At 35.6% G+C, this 21,369-nt stretch overlaps 1 protein-coding gene and 1 long non-coding RNA gene across 2 annotated transcripts in view; one reads left to right on the top strand and one right to left on the bottom strand.

The window, feature by feature from the left end:
* ndufv2 (NADH:ubiquinone oxidoreductase core subunit V2) overlaps positions 1 to 20,927 on the top strand; it is a 71,527-nt gene extending 50,600 nt beyond the window's left edge. Inside the window, exons 3-8 of the mRNA XM_039754779.1 lie at positions 4,043 to 4,105; positions 13,124 to 13,240; positions 15,140 to 15,308; positions 15,489 to 15,598; positions 18,328 to 18,404; positions 20,755 to 20,927. Coding sequence (XP_039610713.1) covers positions 4,043 to 4,105; positions 13,124 to 13,240; positions 15,140 to 15,308; positions 15,489 to 15,598; positions 18,328 to 18,404; positions 20,755 to 20,848 — 630 coding nt within the window. The 3' untranslated portion in view covers positions 20,849 to 20,927. The remainder of the gene's footprint in view (positions 1 to 4,042; positions 4,106 to 13,123; positions 13,241 to 15,139; positions 15,309 to 15,488; positions 15,599 to 18,327; positions 18,405 to 20,754) is intronic.
* The window catches only part of LOC120530352, a 50,156-nt gene continuing 35,092 nt past the window's right edge, over positions 6,306 to 21,369 (bottom strand). Inside the window, exon 2 of the long non-coding RNA XR_005633950.1 lies at positions 6,306 to 7,452. This is a non-coding gene — a long non-coding RNA (uncharacterized LOC120530352). The remainder of the gene's footprint in view (positions 7,453 to 21,369) is intronic.

Genomic DNA, 21,369 nt, shown 5'->3' with positions numbered 1-21,369 from the left:
ACCCCTAGTTTAGAGTATACCATGATTGTGAAGAAATAATTCTGACTTAAAATACAGAACTTATTGGTCCCTCAAGACCAGATTTTAAAATCCTGGTCATATGCTAAAATGAAGAAAAACAAACTGTATTACTTACAGTCCAAAAATTATTTATAAATGTGACAATAATCTGCTCAAACAATTTCTGTTAAGTGTTAATCTTGTTGTGAATTTTCTCATCGGTGCTTGTAATTTGTTTACCTTTTTGATAAGAGTATTTTACACTAAGACATCTTTTGCATAGTTATTTCTTTTAAAGTTAACATCTTTACTCAACACAGTAGAACCTCGGTTCACAACCATAATTCATTCCCAAACTCTGGTCGTAAACCCATTTGGTTTACGAAGCAGTTTCCCCCATAGGATTGTATGTAAATACAATTAATCCGTTCCAGACCATACAAACTGCATGTAAATGTATATAGATATTTTTTAAGTTTTTAAGCACAAATACAGTTAATTAAACCATAGAATGCATAAGGTAATAGTAAACTAAACGTAAAAACATTGAATAACAGAGAAAACTAACACTGCAATAGTTTTAAGCACAGGGGAAAAAAATGAACATTTGAAAAAATACGTAATTTAATAAACCACCAAGAAAAATAACTTTGCAACAATGCACGCTACGAACAGATCGCTGAGATCTAATTATGTAATCTGTTGCAATATTTTTCAAATCATTGTATTTTGGATATACAATCAAATTCTTTGTTTCTTGTACTTCTGCATTTTGGCAAACTTTCAGTACTGGTTAATTTTCACACTTTACAGGCAATTGGCTTAGAAGTGGCCAAATGCAGGTTTTGGGTTTGCCACCTCCAAGTACAATCTGCTGGTTTGTACATTTTTACAGTGAGGGTAGCAGAGAGGTTAACGCCATCACCTCATTGCCTCAGAGTCCAACTGGATTCAAGTCTAAACATTCTCTCTTAGGTCAATTCCATAGTGGCTGCACATTATCCCTGTGTCTGTAGTGTTTTTCCCTGACACTATAGTTTTTTTTTTCCTTCTGGTATTCCAGTGACATATTAATTGGGGACTTGAAATTGTCCCCATAGAGTTAAGTGGCTTTGTTCCTGCCCTGTGCCACATCTTGCTTGCAGAACGACCAGGCTCCACAGACTTGACATGGGGTAGTAGATTATAAAAAAGATGGAAGGAGCGTTGATTTTATAACTATTATGGTCTTACAGTATTTAAAACCTCAGATTATCTAAAGTTTGGATGATATGATGTTTTACATGATGCTACATATAATATTTGGGGGGACCTTTTAAACAAAAAGCGAGAGATGTAATTTTCACTTCAATAATCAGAGCGCACATTTAACTCCCCATTACCTTTATTAACAAGCCTGGTAGGGTGAGCAGGGGCTGATGTCCCAGCTGATACATTACTTGCTAAGAAAAAAGGGAATAACCTTGTTATTTTTAAAGTATATCGGTTATAAAAGAGTGTGAAGAAAAACTGTGGCTTCAAAAGAAGGAAACACATTTATACTTGTCTGTCACTTCACACAGAAGCATCCGGTTAAGCCTGAAGAGAACTATTTGAAGTTAAGAAAAGATTCAGAAACTTATGCAACCACATGTGCAGGTGTGAACCCAAAGTCGGCAAGTAAGCCTACTACTTCTGATAAGAAAAGCAAATGCTGGGGAGAACTCAGATGTGGTAACATTTTGGATCCTTTAAAAATACTGTGCAAGCTCAAACAATAGAGAAATCAGCCTTTAAACTGACCATTTAAAATAAAGGAAGCCCAAAAAGTTGACTCAAGTTATGATATGCCTGTAAGAAAATATTCAGTCCAAAACGGCTCTGTCATGCAAGGCTATTGCACCACATCAACAGCTGTGGTCAAGCAGAAGAAGGGAACCAGAGGTGAGTCTTACCACACACTACATTGATAGTAGTTGGAAATTGTGAAGTGTCTGCTTAGAAGCAAGTTGCTTTCCTGGGATGGCACCATTAAAAAATATTTATGAAGGTTTACAGGAATTGCTTATCTCTAGAGGAGGAGGGCTTAGAGCAGAGCAGAGCATCATGTTTGTATGGCTTCAGACAGCACAGCCATATTGCGAAGGCCCTGCCTGTGGAGCTCCGGTTTAGCTGTAGTTTACAGTTTACTCGTGGGGGGCCTTTCCCAGGGTTTCCCTACAAGGGTTTTTTTGGGAGTTTTTCCCTTGTCTTCTTAGAGAGTCGAGACTGGGGGGCTGTCAAGAGGCAGAGCCTGTTAAAGCCCATTGTGGCAGTTCTTGTTTGATTTTGGGGTATACAAAAATAAATTGTATTGTATTTGTAATTATGATCATAATCTGAATCAAATACATAACATATTTTTCAATTTATCTCTGTAGTTAGGATATAGTGGGTTGGATAATGGATGGATCTAATAATGATACCATGCAGCACCATTGTGTATATGGCAGCTTAGCATTTGGGCTTTTCATTCACCAAAATATGTTCAGTATACCTTCAAAATATCTTATGTATTAGTCAAAAATATCAATTCTGAAATTTTTAAACCATACCTTATTTCCTGAAGTACTGAGTTTGTCCATATTAAGTACAATTTCCTGCTCACTTGTATGTTTAACAACGAGTCCAGACCAACGCACACAAACACTGCCCTCCATAGTAGCCCACCTCCTCGCACTCACTGTTCTGCTCTGTTGCTGAACTGCAGCCTTCTCTTGCAATTCAGTTGTTAAGGCGCTGATTGTTGCTCCGGTCATTGTGCTCGCGTACCTTTGCTTGGCATTTCTCCTTCTGATTTAGTGTGTGCTCTCATAAAGTGCATATGCAGTCGCTCACAGAGTCTGCATTCCTTGTTCAAACTATTAGATTAGATTTTCTTTTTAGAGGAGTGCTGTTCATTTGAAAGCTGACATTATACTTTATTAAAAGGATGTTTATAAAATAGAATAAAAAAATGCCACTCTTTGAAAAGTGTTCCTTTTTGTTTTCAACTATTTAATTGTGCGTACTTTGTTTTATTAACAATTAAATTCTCTAACAAGATTTTTTTTCAATAAAGAAATATGTAAACATGATGTAAAACTCCAATCATTTGTTTCTGGACACACAAGAACTCAGTATACTAACGCATTTAAAAGACAAACGTTAAAGATGTCCACATTCTTTACATTGTCTCTTGGCCGTGCTGCGTCACCTTTCATCTTTTCCTATTAATAAACGTCTGGTCTGAAATCCTCGACATCATCACACAGCCGTAGTTTTCTTTTACTGTTCTCTAACCAGCCAGTCCGCCTGTATTAGTCTTGCATATTTTAAAGTCCGTTCTGAGGATGTATGCCATCTTCTTTTTCTTACCAAGGATCTTGGTGCTCCTCGTAGAATTTTAATACTTTAATGTTGGAAAATGTAGAATCCAAAATAAAACACTAGGTACTCTGTATATTCAGACACACAATGGCAATCGGTACTACTAATCTGAATGCTTTGACTCTGTGCAGAGGTGCTGACTTCATTTAAACTTCTTTACTGTTCATTGCTCTTCATATCTCTATCATTCCAGAACAAGGGAAAACTTTACATTTTGGCTCACTGTACAGTATACATTTCTGGATAATTTGTACATAAACATCCAGACTTTGTAATTAAACATTATGTAATTTTAAGTAAAAATTATTGGTATGGTTTGTCTGGTGCTCTTCTTTATAGTTAGGGTTTATTTATTTGAATACATAAACTTGGACTGTTGTGACATTGTTCCATTCCAGGTTATCTGTGATTTGAGGGGAGTGGGGAGTTGTTAGGTGCCGAGGGGTCATTTACTCTGTTAAGAATGTTAGAGTGAAGTCTTCTGGGAAGCCTGATTGAGCTGCTGCCTTTTAGTTTTGGTCAATAAGAACAAAAAGGACCACAAGTAATTAATCTACCAAACAGCAAATGTTTTTTAGTTATTTGATTAATAGAAGCAGCTATATTGTGTGACTTTGCTACATATTTTTAAAATGTGTTCTGTTTTGCTCAACAGCATAGGGACACCCCAGAGAACAATCCAGACACGCCTTTTGAGTTTAGTGCTGAAAACAAAAAGGTAAGCATTAATGAACCAGTCAGCTTGTGCTTTAAATCTTCCTTGTTTTTTTTTTTTTTTGTATATTTTTACACTGATATTTTTAAAGTTCCATAATTAATTGGAGTCCTTTGAAAATCCCACCAGTACGAGGTCGCTTCCTGCCTTGTCACACAGTAGTAGAAGAACTGGTTCAATAAACGGCTGTTGTGATGGCTGGATGATCATTAAGTCAAACTACCCGACAGTGATTCACAATTTAACTTATTGTAACCAGCAATTTTAATTCTCTACACGCCTTTGCAGTTTTTAGATTTATAAATGATTGTAAGTTTGTTAGCAACTTGTTTCAGTAATTCTTAAACAGTGTAGTTTATCTTAATCTTGTATGAAAGCAGTATTAAGAGCATATAAAATGAAGGTCAGAAGCTTTCAATAGCATGTTTAAATTTTCCTAAACCTAGTATAATATTTAATAAACACAAATTCTGTTGCATCAGTGGAAAAAAAATACTAATTTGTCAGCAAAGCAGCACTGGGCACATAGAAGACACTTCCTAAGTGGTTAACATTTGTGGAAAAGTGAAGATCATAAAGTTTAAAGGGGTGTTGGGAGTAGCAAGTACAGAATACTTCACAATGTTTGAGAATATACATTAATGGTGAAGTGGAGTCTGCCGTAACAGAATGTGATATGTGGTTTGTTCAGAAATGATTTTTGAAATCCCTGCTGTAAGTAGAAATTTCACATTACTTCATAGACTAGACTGCAGAATAAAATACATTGCAGTGCTCACCAGTGTTTGGAGAAGAGATTTCATTTTGCCATTTGTGGTCAAAGCATTCTTTGTATTCTCTTGAGAGTCAGACATGGGCATAAAGCCCAAACATCAAAAATAAGTTGTTAGCAAAGCTCACATTTTTATATTATGCTGCATTACAGTATTAACGCGAGTTTACAGTTTCAGCTACTAAGAAAAGGAAGTAATGCCTTTAGTTTTATTTGTTGGAGAAAGACCCCTCTGACTGACCACCACTTTCAATTCATACTAGGAATTGAGTGTTTTCTAGTTACCAGGGTAGTCACAATAATATACGTATTTTACCCATATTTGTTTTAAAGTGAAATTTCCATTATAGCTAAATATTTTTTATTGTCTTTTGAATTGCATTAGAACGTGATTCCACCTGTATATGTAACAGAATCTGAATATTGCCATTGCATCATACTAGTTTGAAATATCATCTGCAGTTTTTTTTTTCTTTCCCTAGTGAGGCTCCAATATTTTCACCACAAAGAAATCTATCTAAGCAGGGAGAGTTTTGACGAAGGTGTGAGTGATTGTCACTATCACATACTATTCTGCATGCCATGGATCCAAGTGTCATTCCCAAAACCCTATTTGAAGGAAAAAGCTATCCCTTAAACCATAGCCAGAACACCTTGATTACCTGGTGATTGCCCCATCACCCTCTGTAAATTAACAAGCTTAGAAGATTAGAAAAGTAGGTGTTAAGACTGATTCTGGTTTCTGCAGTTTCAGTGATTAGAAAAAAATTTACAGGAAATTAAATGCAAAGTAAAAACAAGAAATTGAATGTCAAGAAATGGCATGCATGTTGTTAACAACTTCAGTTGATTTATTCAGTAATATGGAAACGTCAAGTCTGTCATAGTTCATAGTAACAAAAACAGAAAAGGTTAAAAGTTAATTGTACTTTCAGAATGAATAAAAGACATTTTGAATAAATGACATAATAAAAGTCAACTGTTGTATCAACTGCTGTAGTGTTGTTTCAGAGGCTCACTCTAAAAAAGGATATACTGTATTTTAATTCGTTATAGAAGTCAAAACAAAATTAATAAAATAAAACCTATAATATCATTTTATACGACCCACAAACAAGGATATGTTTTTTTGTGTTCAAGAATTGCTTTTCTTCATATAATAAATGACAAAGACAAGCTGTTTTTATTTTGACAAAATCATATTTTTTATTTCTTTGAAAAGATAAAACACCTTTAATATAATAATATAAAAGCAATGTTCTGCTGTTTTTTTTAATATTTGGTGCAGCAGCTACTGTGTTACTACAACCTTATTCTTTGAAAGGATGCATTAGTTAGAGCAGAATTTCCTGTGGTTATTTACTTCTTTGTTTTACTGATGACATTTCACTTCTGTGTTAAGGGGATAGTCACCGTTGTCAGTTTTACACATCCGTTTCCTTTGGTCTGCTCCTGTAGGCTCATGGGAAGTGAAGGCTTTAACCTAAAGTGAAACCTCAGTGTAAATGCTGCTGTCTGCCGCAGACAATTGGTAGTTCTCTGCGCTAATCTATAGCATGGCTGCTTCAGTGATTACTGACAAAAAGGGCTCTCAATCCATTTTTGTGTTAAGGTGCTGTTCTGGATTTGTTTTAGCCTGTAGATGGAATGTGCAGAAGTATAGAGTATTTCCTGTATTTTAAAACCTGAGGGTAGTCTATAACTAACTAGTAATTTAAAGGCTACAAATTGCAGCTGCTTTGAAAAATAAATTTCCAATACAATGCAACATTTTAAAAACTTAGACACATGGATGTGAACTGTGACGCCAGCAACAAAGCAAGGGCATTAACTGAGTAAAATATCAGTGAGATTGTGTTTCAAGTGTGTCCTCAAATTACTTATTTGACAATTTAATTACTGTCCTTTTGAGGCACTGCTGGCAAGGATCTTTTTATGTTTTCTGGGTCTCCTCTGGTTTGAAACAAAAATGGTTCTAAACTGTGGAGGTCACTTTTGGCTTTAAAATAATACTCCTGTTTAGTGCCAGTCCTTTCTATTATTCTTACCCAAGGCCACTGTTAGGACAGTTCTTTTGTCTTCTCGCAAGGCAGTTGTGCTAAAAACACTGTGACAAAGGACAGAAACTGTCTAGTTATCACTCAAAGAACTTTAGTTTATACAAGTAGCACTGATAAAGTCAAATGGTTTGGTGTCCTTTACACCAGAGTGTTTTTTGAAATGTACTTTTTAATTGTTACTACCAACTCAAGGGGCTCTGGTCTATAATTCAAATGCTGCCATTGCAATTCCGAATTTGCACAAATAAGGTGTTTGTTTACTGGCACCAGCTTACATTTGTTTTGTGGCTTCAACCCAATCAGATGTATTTTCATTTTTCTGTTGCTGTCCGAGTCTGTCAGGATCTACCAGGCAGTGGCGCCACTTCCTTTGGATGCTGCTGTGGAGTTTTGGTCTTGTCTGAGTTGAGGTTCCTATGGACCAAACAGTAGCTGAATACTATTTTGTAAAGGGATGAAGAGATTTTCAGAAAGACAGCCCACAAACAGCACAGCCATATTCATTTTGCAGCAGAGAACTGAAAGAAAAAAAGAAAAAAAAAAAAAAGGTGAAATCCATGTTGTATCAATCCCATCTGCCTGATTCTCTTACTGCTTCAAGTGGGCCAACTAAACACTAAAGGGATTTTCTTTATGTATTGCTATAAAAAATTATTCCACAACATTCTAAAGATAACCTCTTTATCACAGTTAAAAATATACATTAGAAGAAAATGCCTTGTTTTGCAGTCCATAAAATATTCTATAAAAAATAAACATTGCCTACAAGTGGGAGAAGGTTCAAACCTCTCTGAGTAGGGCAGTGCCAAAATAAAAACTTTTTTAAATGATTCATCTAATAGAAATACACTCTTTTAACATTCACAGTGCAGAAAGCACAATGTTGACGATAAAACAAATGCAAAGCGCCTAACAGTCAGTATGCTGAATTAGCTCTCCAAGCTGCTTTCTTGAACTTCAGGCTGGTGGTGTTGTATTCTAGAGTAATCAGTCCCCTCAGTTTTTCCTCCATTTCAACCATGAAGTTTTAAAAAGGCTGACTAAAGTGCTGGTATTCAATCAAATCAAAGATCTGTACATTCTCTGGATTTAGCCTTTGACTTGACTGGGTAGCATAAACCAGTAACACCAGCTGGCAAACCTCTGCAAGTACAGTAATTCTCTGTTTAGTGCTCAACAATGATTTTCTAACTAAGCAAAACAACACCAGCTCATATGACAAGAAAAAAAAATAAATGCCTAGGTGGTTCTCTGATCCAGCAAGACTGCTATCTAGTCTTAAAAACTAAAAGAAGTAAGCTGCAGTAATGACACAGAGATGAAATTAAAGCTAATGCAGTTTATTTGTGGATTTTCCCCACACCTCACAAAAACTTTTCTTTCCCAATTGCGCTTTTCATTGGACAAAGAACACATCATGGAAAACAATGCTTCTATCCTTGAGCTCACCTACCAGAGCATGCCACGTCTCATTCTGATACGTAGAATCTTCCATGAAGTTTATTTTTTTTTTAATATATAAAGTTAAAAATGAAAACGGTTCCAAGCTTGCCTCTATTGTGTGGCTACTATTCAAAAAAGCAGCAAACCATCAGTAAATAGCTACTGGAATGATGCTGGTCTAATCTCTTGGTTAAAGAATGTTTGGAAATATCCATGCTCAGTCCTTGAATTAGTTATTGCTTTGAATTTACAGTCAGACTTTTGAACTTGTTTTGAATTAAGTGATTCCAGACCTTAAAGTTTTTATGTTGGTTAAAAGCAGCTTTTCTAGGACTGGAGGCAAACCTGTAGACATGGTGGACAAGCATTTCTGAAACTTCTAGTTTACTGATAAATCTGAGAGATAGAAAAATGTGCTTTATTTGTGTTCAGTACCCCATCTTTAGGCAGAGCCAGTTCATCTGGTGTCTCAGACGAATCATGTGAGATCTGGCAAACACGATGTTGCGCTATTGCAGTCATCTGCACACTCTGTACATTTTTGGTCACTTCGAATGGAGAACTCTGAGTCTGCCTGTTGGCAGGGAGTGTGGGTATATATGTGAGTACAACTAGGGATAGACTGGGGCTGCGTCCAGGAGTGGTCCTTGGCTTATGCCCAGTGATTCTGGGACTGCCACTGGCTCCATGCAAGCCTGCAGTGGATAAGCAGGATAAAAAAATGAATGCCTGATATGTTTCATTCGGTATTCATGCTTTAACAATGGAAAACTCGTGTGATAAACAGGCGCTATAATGGCCTTGTGCCAGATACTAGATTTGAGTAGGTAATGTTTGGTAAAGGAATTGTGATATATAAAATAAAACACGATAAACGCAAATTTTACCTGCAAATATACTAAATTTTTTGTTTTTGGTTAGTTGTGTTGGAAAAAACTGAAATAGCAACATGGAAATTTACCAACTGTTGTTATGTAAATCTTTTTGAAATGTGGCTTACACTCGAGACATTTTTGTTGGGTTTCTGCACAATGGCAAATGAATCAAGCTGCATTCTTCTTTAACTTGTTTGCCAGTCTTTTGGCACACTTGGGTTTTGTTTATAAGTCGGGGTTTGATTGTGGCATTACCTGACAATCCCACCTGGTCGACATATAAATATCTTAAAACTATAGGTCTTTTTCTTTTTTTTTTTTTTACTCCAACTTTGTGTGATAGTACAGATTCTTAGCGTTCTAACAATGTAAGGCATGTCTGTCATATTGCAATTACTGTATAACATGGACATCCATGTGACTTGTATACATTAAACTGTCAGCTAGAATGAAAGTGTGCAATCTCAATAACCGTTTCACTTGATAGGGAAATGCCAGTGCTCATCGATTAGTAAAGCAGCAACCAACTCAGTAGACACCAAAGGCAAATCTGCTCATTTTATCGCCATTGCTTTCCAGATGCTCTACGTTTTATTCAGACCGTTCTTGTTTTAGTATTGTTAATATTAAAGTATACAGTCATGTGCAAAAACATTCACTTTTAAAGTCTTCATCATTTTCTGCATGACAAAAAACTCTTATGCTGTAACAGTACATTTCCAAAGTCAAAATAAACCAATTTCAGTAGATATTTAATTGAAGAAGATCATAGCTGTGATTTAACTATTCCAAAACATTTGTCTTTCTGTTTTTTAAGCCATTCTAATGTCGCTTTGGCCTTGTGATTAGAATCTTTGTCATGTTAAAAGATGAATCTTCTCCCGAGTCGTAGGTTCATGACAGACTGGAACAAGTTCTCCTACAATACTGTGTGGTATTTGTGTCTATCTATTGTCCCTTCAATTCTGATAAGATTTCCAGTTCCAGCACATGAAAAGCATCCCCATTGCATGATGTAGGTATGGTGCTTCATGAGACATGGGCAGTGTTTGTTTTACGCCTCACATACCTCTTTGAAGTCTTACCAAAAAGTTCTATTTTGGTCTCATCTGACCATAAAACTTTCTCCCACATCTTAACTTGGTCTCTCATGCTTTGTAGCAAGTATCATATGTGCTGTTATTCGGACCTTCTTAAGGAATGACTTTCATTCTTGCTTGCTACCCTCCCATAGAGGCCTGTTTTGTGGAGAGCTCTTGAAATTGTGGACCCCTGCAGCTTCACTCCCGTTTCAGCCAAAAGGCATTGCAGACTTCTGAGAGTGATGTTTGGATTTTTAGTAGCCTCTCTTACCAGTTGACATCATGATTAGTTTTGAGCGATGCCTGTTCTAGGCAAGAGTCTGGGTGCTGTGATGTGATGAACCTTCCTCTCACTGATGATGGATCAAACAGTGCTTAACGGGACATTCAAATTCAGTATTTTTTTTTTTAGCCATTTCCTGCTTTGTGCATTTCAATGACTTTTGTTTCTCACATCAGCAGAATGCTCCTTTTCTTCATTTTGCAGTGATTGTCTAACAAAGACTTTGGCCCATACAAAGGGAGCCTTTTATTTCCAGAGAGATATAAAGAACTCACAAGTACTACAGCATAAGAGTTCACATTAAAAATACTGAATGGATAAATAAATATGCGTAGAAATCTTTTGTCATGCAGATTATTGTGGCGAGTTTCAAGGGGATTGAATACTTTTGCATGCTACTGTATAACAGTTAAAATATTTGTTTTATAGAGCATTAACAATAGATTATCACAGACAACATTAAAAGCACCGACAGGTGCAGTCAATAACATTGAATAATCCTTATTTTGTTACAATGGCACCTGTACAATGGTGGGATATATCAGATCACAAGTGAACAGTCAGTTATTTCAGGTGGTGTGTTAAAAGAATTGTCAAGCATAAGGATCTGAGTAACTTTGACAAGTGCCAAATTGTGATGGCTGTGTCAGAGCATCTCCAAAATGACAGGTCTTATGGGGTACCCAGTATGCAGTGGTTAGTTCCTACAAAAGCGGTATAAGTAAGAACAAACAGTGAACCAGTAACAGGGTCATGGGCGTTCAAGGCTCACTGATGTGTGAGGGGAGGAGTAATGGCAAAAGGTGGTCTGGTCCAATTATTCATGTTGTCTTTTAGATTATGTAGACAGCTGGGTGCATGTCCATCATTTACCTGGGGAAGAGATGCTACCAGGATGCACTATGGGAAGAAAGCAAGGTGATATTCTGGGCAATGTTCTGCTGGGAAAACGTGGGTCCTGACATTCATGTTAATGTTACTTTGACTCTCCCTGGTTGCAGTGGCCTCTTTCAGTAGGACAACTTGTCCTTTCACACTGCAAAAATTGTTCAGAAATGATTTGAGGAAATCAAAGTTTCAAGGTGTTGACATGACTTCCAAATTCCCTTGAACTCAATCCAGTTGAACATCTGTACTGGAAAAACAAATCCAAACCATGGAGGCAAACCTTACAACTTAGAGGGTGTAAAGGATCTGTTACTAATGTCAAGGTGGCAGAGTCCACAGCACACACCTTCAGAGGTCTTGTGGAGTCCATTCCGCGATGGGTCACAGCTGTTTTGGTGACATGCAGGGACCTACACAATAGTAGGCAGGTGCCTTTAATGTTGTGGCTCATTAATGTATGTAAATGGTTATATTTTTCCTCTACAGAATCAAATGAGGTGTTTTCTGTCAAAATTGAAAGCAAAAGGTTGAAAGTTCTTAATTGCTAAAATACTGGCATACAGTTCTCTTTGTGAGCCCTCTGATGTCTGTAAGGGATATATTTAGTCAAACTTGAAAACTACATCGTGGCTTTGTGGCGGTTGTACTGATGGGTATGATACTGCTTGGCTCAAACATCTATTTCGCAATATTAATAAAGCCTAATAAAAGTGTCAAGTGTGTGTGATTCACAGAACATACATTTAAGATGAAAACAGTTAAATTATCCACAGTCAAAATGTTCTTTTAATGAAGCTCTTTACTGTAGTCTCTCCATTATATTAAAAAGGTTTTCTGTCATGTCCATGTTCTTCAGCCTTGACCACTGCCCGCCACACCAATTGCCCAATCATTACTCCTACTGCGCACATCCCCTCTCCATACCACCCAGTGACACTCTCAGTGCTGCCAACTCATCCTTCAATTCTGTTGGGTAATATGGCAGAAGAGCAAATTATCTATTTAAGAATTTTACATTTTAGATTGCAATAAAAAAACAGTGGCAAGAGCTGATAATGTTGGAAAAAAAAGATAATGAACAAAAAAGAGCTGCATATAATTAAAAATCAAGAACAAAGAGAATCATCCAATAAACATCCTGAACTGATATGCAAACAGAAATGCAAAAAAGCAACATTTATAGAATGTAAGTTAGAAGATAAATTCATAATGTTATTTTTGTCGAGGATTTAATGTAATTTAAATTTTTATTTACTTTTTTATTACATTTTGCTACATTTTATTATCCATTGGTATTTAAAATAGACAGCTGTAATGAAATACTCAACTGATTTCCTATCTATAATAACTAAGGACCAAACTGTCTTTCTCCTGCATACTCTTCTATATATCAACTCTTTAAAATACAAGCATTTTCTCAAATGGAGGGGTGCCCCACTGCCCTTCACGCAGCTCTGCTGTGAGATAGGCACACGCTCCCCGGGGGTTACTGATCGAAGAAGGGGAACAAAAAAAAGAAAAACTGCTTTAGTGTAAATCTACACTTGTAAAATGTGCATTTGTAATTAGTCATTTTTAACAGAATTTTAATGTATTTTTTCTCTTTGTTTACTTACAGAGAATTGAGGTTATCCTTAAAAACTACCCAGAAGGACACAAAGCAGCAGCTACAATTCCTGTGTTAGATCTTGCCCAGAGACAACATGGGTGGCTACCAATCTCTGTAATGAATAAGGTATCAAAGCACAGGCTAACTATATATATTTTAACCATCACAAGGTACGAAGTGACAGCTTAGTTTCTAAAGCTAATACACTTTGCCAAGTATATAAAGCAGTTTAATTTTCTCCTCCTCCATTTAAAAAACAAGCCATGCTTTTGGTCTTATCTACAGTGAAGTGTGTTTTTTAACACCCACATTCCTTCATTACACTTTGTCTATGGCAATCCAAAGTAATCTAAATGGACAGCTGTGCTTATATAATGAAAATTCTAGTAGATTTTATAAGGAGTTTATTTATTTTTTTGTTTTATTTACACAACATGATTATGAAAATTATTAAATCTGAGTACATGGGAAGCCTTGTGGAGCGAGCCTAGTCATTTTGGTATTCTTAATTGCGCAGACCTTAAAAAGGGATAAAGGTCAGTAATGTTGGTTCCAAGCATATGGAAAAACTCTTGTGTTGTGGGTAGCCTGCCAATTAACCACTTTAATAATTAAAAACTGCGTATCTTGCCTTAAGGTTGGAAGTGTTGTATGTGTGTGTGTTAGAGGAGCAGCATACCATTTAGTGATGGTCCCTGACTTAACCCATTACTTCTGGAATATATTTCTGTTTCTGCGACCCTGTAGCAGATAAAGTGGGTTTAATTAAGATAAGAATGTAATGGCTTTTGAATATTGTTTTGGTACAAACGGAATGCTAACATTTGTTAATAAATATATTTTCATCTGTCAAAAATCATACAGAAGTATCAAGCACAGTTGATTTTAAATTATTAAAAACCAAAATAATTAGTTTAGAACAGCTCTTTGGCAGATAAAGAACAACGCAACAAACAGCCTGCCTTCCCTACAAAAAAGCATTTTACTAAAAAGTCAGACTAAATACTGGCAAAATACTTGAAAAGGCTGTTGAAGATATCACTGCATTGTCATAAATTGAACCTAAGCTCCTGACATTTTCCTGGAAAAAGACATGTCACTTGTTTATGAATATGGAAATCTAACTACTGTGGGGCTGTTTGCTCCCAAGTGAAGGTAGTGGGGACAGTAATAGCAGATAAATGAAACAGAAGCCATACTGGGTTGGTGAGTTTTTTATTTTTAAAGAAGCTTGTCATGTGCCACACTATCTCTTGATTTCCATGTGTGACTGTGCACTATGACTTTTCATCAAAAGATGATTGTGCTTAACAGAAGTACTTAAGCCCTAGTGCTAAATTTGTTGGCACTTCTGTTCTTTTTAGGATAATGCATACTAAAATTTTATGGATGAAACTGAAAATCCATTTTTCTAAAAAGTGTTATTTTGGTGCCAGATGAATTGTTTAACGTTCACTTCAATTTCCTAATTAAGTACTGAGAAGCTTGGTATAATGTTAAGAACTCGTCTAACATTGGTAAATGGAAGGTGCGGGCATTGCCAACCATTAAGCTTTACAATGAGAATACAATTTGCCAATCAAAAGCAGTTTATCCAAAGTAACACATTTAATGCATACAGTATAAGCACAATGTTTTTAAAAGAAGTGTTTTGCATATATAAAAAGTACATATTGTCACTGTAACAGCCTTGAAGATCTTCTGCTAAGGCTTAAGCAGTAACCAGGGGCTCTACATACATTTTTAGAACCACTTATTAAGAACCTAATTTTTCTAAGTCATTTTCAGAAGTGTGTTCTTTTCTGACTTCTGGGAAAATAATACCACCACCACATACAAATATAAGAGATCATTCAGTCCAAGCTCATCTGACTAGTTAATAGCCAAGATGTGCCAATATCTCATCCAGGTAACTTTTTTTAAATCATTGTCAAGCTGGTACAATTCATTATAGTTGAACAGCAACAACAATATCTGTACAACACTATGAAGAAAATAACATTTTGATATCTTTTGTTTCTTTAGGTAGCTGAAGTTCTAGGAGTGCCAGCGATGAGAGTGTATGAAGTAGCAACTTTTTATACAATGTTCAATCGTAAACCAGTGGGCAAACACCATGTTCAGGTTTGCACCACCACCCCATGTATGCTCTGTAACTCTGACAGCATTCTGGAGGCCATCCAAAACAAGCTGGGTAATCAACTGAAGTACTTCCTTTAATAGTTAGTAATATAACTGTTGTAACTGGTTAAAATAACTTCTCTTTTTAAGTACTGACAACCTTAGCTTTTTATTAGTATGCTTTTTTCGTAGTATAGTGCAGGCTAAATGTCTGACACATTCTCACTCTTTCGCTTTCTTTTCTTCTCATTAGGTATCAAAGTTGGTGAAACAACACCTGATAAATTGTTCACCCTGACAGAGGTTGAATGTTTAGGAGCATGTGTAAATGCACCTATGGTCCAAATTAATGATAATTATTACGTGAGTATATTTTTTATTCTGCTTTTAAAATGTTAAATTCACTGAATACGAAAACTGAAACATATTTTAGGTTAGGATTGTCATGAATATTGAAGTGACCACAGTTTTGTAAATTTGGGTTGATTTTAATATGTTTTGTATATGGATGACTGTTTTAGTGTAAGGTTGTTACAGATTCAAGATCGAGATTATGGCAAAACAAAAGCATTTTTTTTGCCCTGCACATGACTTTCCTGTCACAAAGTATGCAGTATTTTTTGTGGCATAAAATATAAGAATCGCATCTTGTTGGAGAAAAAAAGGCATGTTGTTATTTTTCTTGTCATTTTTCTCACAATTAAGAAATAGGCTTGTAGCCTTTTATGAAACTAGTAACTCTGCATGTTTCATTGTCGAGTGATTCATTTTTGAAGTATTCTTAACATACGCAGATGGGCATCAATTCAAAAGTGGTCAAATCTTGCTTAGAGATGCCTAAAACTTGGAAATTCTCCAAATTTAAAGTTGAATTTTTGACTTCCTCACAATACTTTTTACTTTTATATTACATGCAATGTGTACAGAAAAGGTCAACAATGTTTAACTTCTCTAAATGTTAATCTTTACAGTGACACTTACAAATACATACTACTACTAATTATCTCACTCTTTTAATAAAAGTTGCAGAAATAGTTCAACAGCAAAGACTATGTGGTGGCAAGTGAAGAATGGAACACACACACACAAAGTAGTACGAGTAAAAAGTGATTTCATATCTTTAGTGCTCCAATCACAATACAGCCATGTTAACTTATAAACGTTACACCTTTGACCACATCTAAAAAGAAACTTAGATGGTGGAATGATCAAGACAAAATTACCAAATAGTAGAGTACATTTTATTAATTGTTACATTAACAGTGTTTACAAAGACAGATATAATGAGTACATAATTTATTTTCAGTTTTCCCATAATATAAAATGACTGCACAAATGAAGCATAGGTGTAGCTTCCTTTTTTGTTTGCAATGACTTTTCACTTAGACATTACACACTGCTGCACACACATTCAAAAACAATGGTTTCTTTATTTCAACATTAGTGTCTGTAATTTTTTTAAATTAAATGAATAGTAATTTGGTTTTTAGACCCTATTTCAACTTTGTTTCAATTTACCATCACTCCACTCTTAATATATGATGTTTTCTGTACCAGTGGCCACTCTGTCTCTGGGATGGTCTGCCCAGATACACTGATGCAAAAACTTGTAAATGCAAACATTCTATTTTTATTGTTTCCTCTCATATAACTAATTCCTTATTTAGTTGATGAAGATAAACAAGTTTGTTGCCTTGAAGTCTAATAAATGCCTTATGGTGGTTATAACAAAAGTCTTTAAAATCTAAATTTGTTTACTTATTTTTATTGATATTACTAGAATTAAAGTGTATAAGTTAAATTGTGATATACAGATGCATATCAGCCTTTTGGTTTCTTCTGGGTTCAAAATAATATTCAAACATAAAATTGAGAATCAGGAACTGACTGTAATAAGTATGAATATTCAATGATATGGACAATATATTGTGATAACACTTTTTGCAATATTAATCAGACTGAAAACTCTCTTTCAAGATAGGCACCCAGCACTGCTTTCCAATCTCTCAGACCCACCCAATAATGATTTGTGGGAAGCACTGGTGCTGCAGAGTGTGTTCCCATACCACCTGGCATCTTGTATGATGGTCCACGATTCAGAGCTTTTTAGATTTCAGAATTGCAGATAAGGTGATTGTGGCCATGCATTTACAATATATAATTTGGATTTTGTATAAACTGAAAGACAAAGAAATGTTTTATATATTAAATATACTTGTCAACCAATGATTCCTTTTTACCTTCATGTATTTTTTTTATGAAATCCATTGGAACAATTCAGCATGACACTGTACAACCAAGTGTGCACTAAATCTACAATATTCAGTCCTGGAAAATTACTATTGAAGGATATTTCTCGAATATGACTGAAAATATAGGGTTATTCTGTTAGCACTAGTTAGTACATTGCATTTTAATCTCTTTTTTTTAATTTAATGATTACATGTGTACATAAAGTGCTGTAGACTGCAGTCAAAACCAGCAAAGTATGTGCAATTTAAATTTTCTGTTTTTGCTACATGCAGGTCATCCTCCTCTTGAACTGTCCTCTCCAAACTTTATTAAGGGGGGGAGGTATTTCTGTCCCAGCTCTGACAGGTTTTCTTTGGTACTTTAATCTTTGTATCTCATCATGAATTTTTTCAGCTTTGACTGAACCATTAATTTACTTTTTTTAAGCATTTCTTTCTGCCTTTTTTTTTTTTTTTTTTTGCACATTCTGGCCTTGAATTACATTTTAAACCCAGTGGGTACAGGGCTTGTCTCTAGGTTTAACATAAACTGGAAAAAATAAATAAATAAATGCAACTGAACTGTCCATGTTGGTGACATATCTGCTCAACACTCTGCTACCAGACCCATGCAAGGATGCATGGAAGACTAAGCACTGTTTCAGACGGTTTATTCTGTTTTATTTTTGGTACCTTGCTTTGTACAGTAATTAATCCTGGAAGATCTGTTGGAAAATAAAATTATATACAGATAGCTTACTCTATATACAAATTGCATTGAGAGGTTACAATAAAATCAACTCTTGATTTAAAAGAAAGTATATGCTATAAACGTTTTTTCTTTCTTACCAAATGCTGCAGGAAGATCTTAAACCAAAGGATATAGAACAGATTATAGATGAGCTTAAAGCAGGCAAGGTACCCCCACCTGGCCCAAGGTAAGAAATATGAACAAACAACACATTTTTCTTGTTGCTAACCTATTGCTTCGAAAAGCAGTTTATTTTTTTATCACGGCATTATAAAAATTTTTCTGATGTAATATTGTTTTAGGTGCACACATTACATAATTTTGCAGTCTATAGGTATTAAAAATATTACATAGTTTAAGAACGGCTTTGTCACTAGTGTGCACATTCTGATACAAGTAGAATATGTAGTATATTTGCAGAAAGAACTAGCAGAACCGCCTTGAATATGGGCAGACAAAATCCAAATGGACAGGTGACTTGGTAACACCCCCTTTGGCAAGTATCACAGCTTGTAAACACTTACTTGTTGAGTCTCTAAATTCTTACTTGGGGTATTTTCGCCCATTCGTTCTTGCAAAAGGCTTCTAATTCTACAAGATTCTTTGGCTGTCTTGCATGCAATGCTCTTTTGAAATCCACAGATTGCCACAGATTTTCAATGATGTTTAGGTCAGGGGGGACTTTGAGGACCATAGCAAAACCATCAGCTTGCGCCTCTTGAGGTATATACCATTGTAGATTTTGAGGTGTGTTGTGGATTATCTTGTAGGACCCATTGTATTTTTAACTTCAACTGTGATATTTGCTTCCACAATTTGCTATTTTTATTTGCTATTTATTTGAATCCATTCTTCCCTCTACCAATGAATGACACATTCCCTGTGCCACTGGCTACAACACAAGCCCAAAGCATTATCAAACCCCCTTAATAATAGTTGGGGAGGTGTTCTTTTTCTAGAATTCGGCATGCATACTGTGCACAATGTGGCCAAAAAGTTATATTTTGACTTCCAAAACATTCATCAGGCTTGTTCGTATGCAGGAAAGGTCGTCTTCTGCTGACTTTACGATGAAGGTCATATGTGTCACTACACAGTATAACAGTGCACCATCACTCCAGAGTTTGCCTCATCTTCCTGAAGGTCTTCTGTAGTCAAATGGGGTTTTTTTATTTGCCTTTATAACAATCCAACAAGCAGTTTTCTTGGTCTTCCAGACAGCATCTTGACCTCCCCCTTTCCAGTTAACTGCCACTTCTTGACAACATTACAAACTGCTAGCTGAAAACGCTTTGCTATCTTCTTGTAGCCTTCTCCCGCTTTGTGAGCATCCATTATTTTATTTTTCAGAGTGCTAGGCAGCTGCTTAGAGGAGCCCATGGTTGGGACAAGGTTTGAGGAGTCAGAATTTGCACAGTTTTGCAATTTGCATTAGCTGGACTTTTCTAACGATGACTGTGACAAGCCATAGTCTTAATGAGTTGACGTCTACCAAGGTCTCAGACCTTGAGTTATTATGGGGTGCACAAACTTTTTCGTGGTGCTTCTTTCCCTTTTTCACTGTACAATTGTACAAAGCAAAAACAATACACTAATCATGCATAAAATCATGAAGAGGTATGTCATCTTTAACTTTATGCGTGCAAGTGAAATGTAATAACATTCTCAAACCTGCGTACTTTATTTCAGGGTTGTAAACATGAAGTACATTTTAACTAAGAAACAACATTTTTATATAATTACCAACGATTAACATTTAATTTTATGCAACATGTATACTGCACAATAATTAACATTTATGTTCATTTTCAATAGAAATTTCATGTAATTGTGTAACTGCTTAAACGTCTTTAATATGTTGGCAATCAGTTTCCATGTCTAAGCCATTTGGACCCATTGGGAATGTAATTTGGATGAGTATGAATGGGCCCTGTTAATGTGGACTAACATTATCATGTTCAGTTGTGACCCTGGACTGATTTAAGTAGACCTAAGATTGTTGATATTCTAAAAAAAGATCAAAGTTGGGTTAGTATTGGGAGTCCGTGAAAGAGCCAGTTGAAAAACATTTGGGAATGTTATAGCGAAGTAATTAATACTTCTGCTAAAGAAAACAATTTAAGATGAATCCTGTATAGCCTGGACTTTATTACATAAAATGCAGATGAAGGTATCCATTTAAACCTGTTGCTATAGTTCAACTTCTGATTCATATTTGTTTATTAAAAGAAAATGTTTGCATGAAAATATTAATTGCTTTTTTTTTTAACTATATTTAATGCATGGTGCCAACGATTGGCAAAAACGTTTCAAACTTAGCATACATTTTGCAGCATGCTCTAAAAGGCATGCAAGTTTTGTAACATTTTTTCCACTATGCTTTTGTTTATAATTTGACTGCCTTATCACAATATGTCATCAAATCTGGTATACCTTTGTCTACATTATCATTCCTTATATGGGGTATAATCAACTGAAAAATGTTCATGAGCCTCAATGCCTTCTACTAGTTTTCCTCTCTTTTCTTAATTTCACAGGAATGGGCGCTTCTCCTGTGAACCAGCTGGTGGACTGACTTCTCTAACAGAACCACCAACCGGACCTGGATTTGGAGTGCGATCTGATCTTTAACATGTTAAACTATTTTTGAAGTGGACTCTTGTTCAACTTGAGAAAGATGCAAAAGTAAAGAATTGTTTGACCAGTTGAACTGTTGTGGTTTCTTTTTGTAGGATTAAAAATATCTGTAGTTTTAAGCTCTCTCTAGTTTCCATATTTCTCTAAATACGGGTGAATTATATTCCAGGCATCATTGTTGTGACCATAAAATGGCATTACTTGTATTGCCTTCTGTATGTATTAGACAGAACTACAATTAATCATGAAAAGGGGCAAAGGTTAACGGGGGTGGGGGGTTATTGTGGTTAGAGAATGTTGGCATCATTTTGCTAAATATGAAAGATGCTGAATTGACCTTCTCATGTATAGTGAGAAATGCGCTATAAGGGTAAACCTGCTTTTCTTTGAAAGGAAAGAGATCATCATCTGTGGTCAGATGTAATTTGTAAAGCAAATGTCCCACTACACAACTTTGAGTTGGAGAGTACGTCAAACATGATGCTTCCAGTTTGCTAGATATTATTCTCAAGGTT

The sequence above is a fragment of the Polypterus senegalus genome, chromosome 5, assembly GCF_016835505.1.
Source record: "Polypterus senegalus isolate Bchr_013 chromosome 5, ASM1683550v1, whole genome shotgun sequence".
Taxonomy (NCBI): domain Eukaryota; kingdom Metazoa; phylum Chordata; class Cladistia; order Polypteriformes; family Polypteridae; genus Polypterus; species Polypterus senegalus.
Note: the sequence above shows the minus strand (reverse complement) of the source record. Positions and strands in the feature narration are given on the sequence as shown.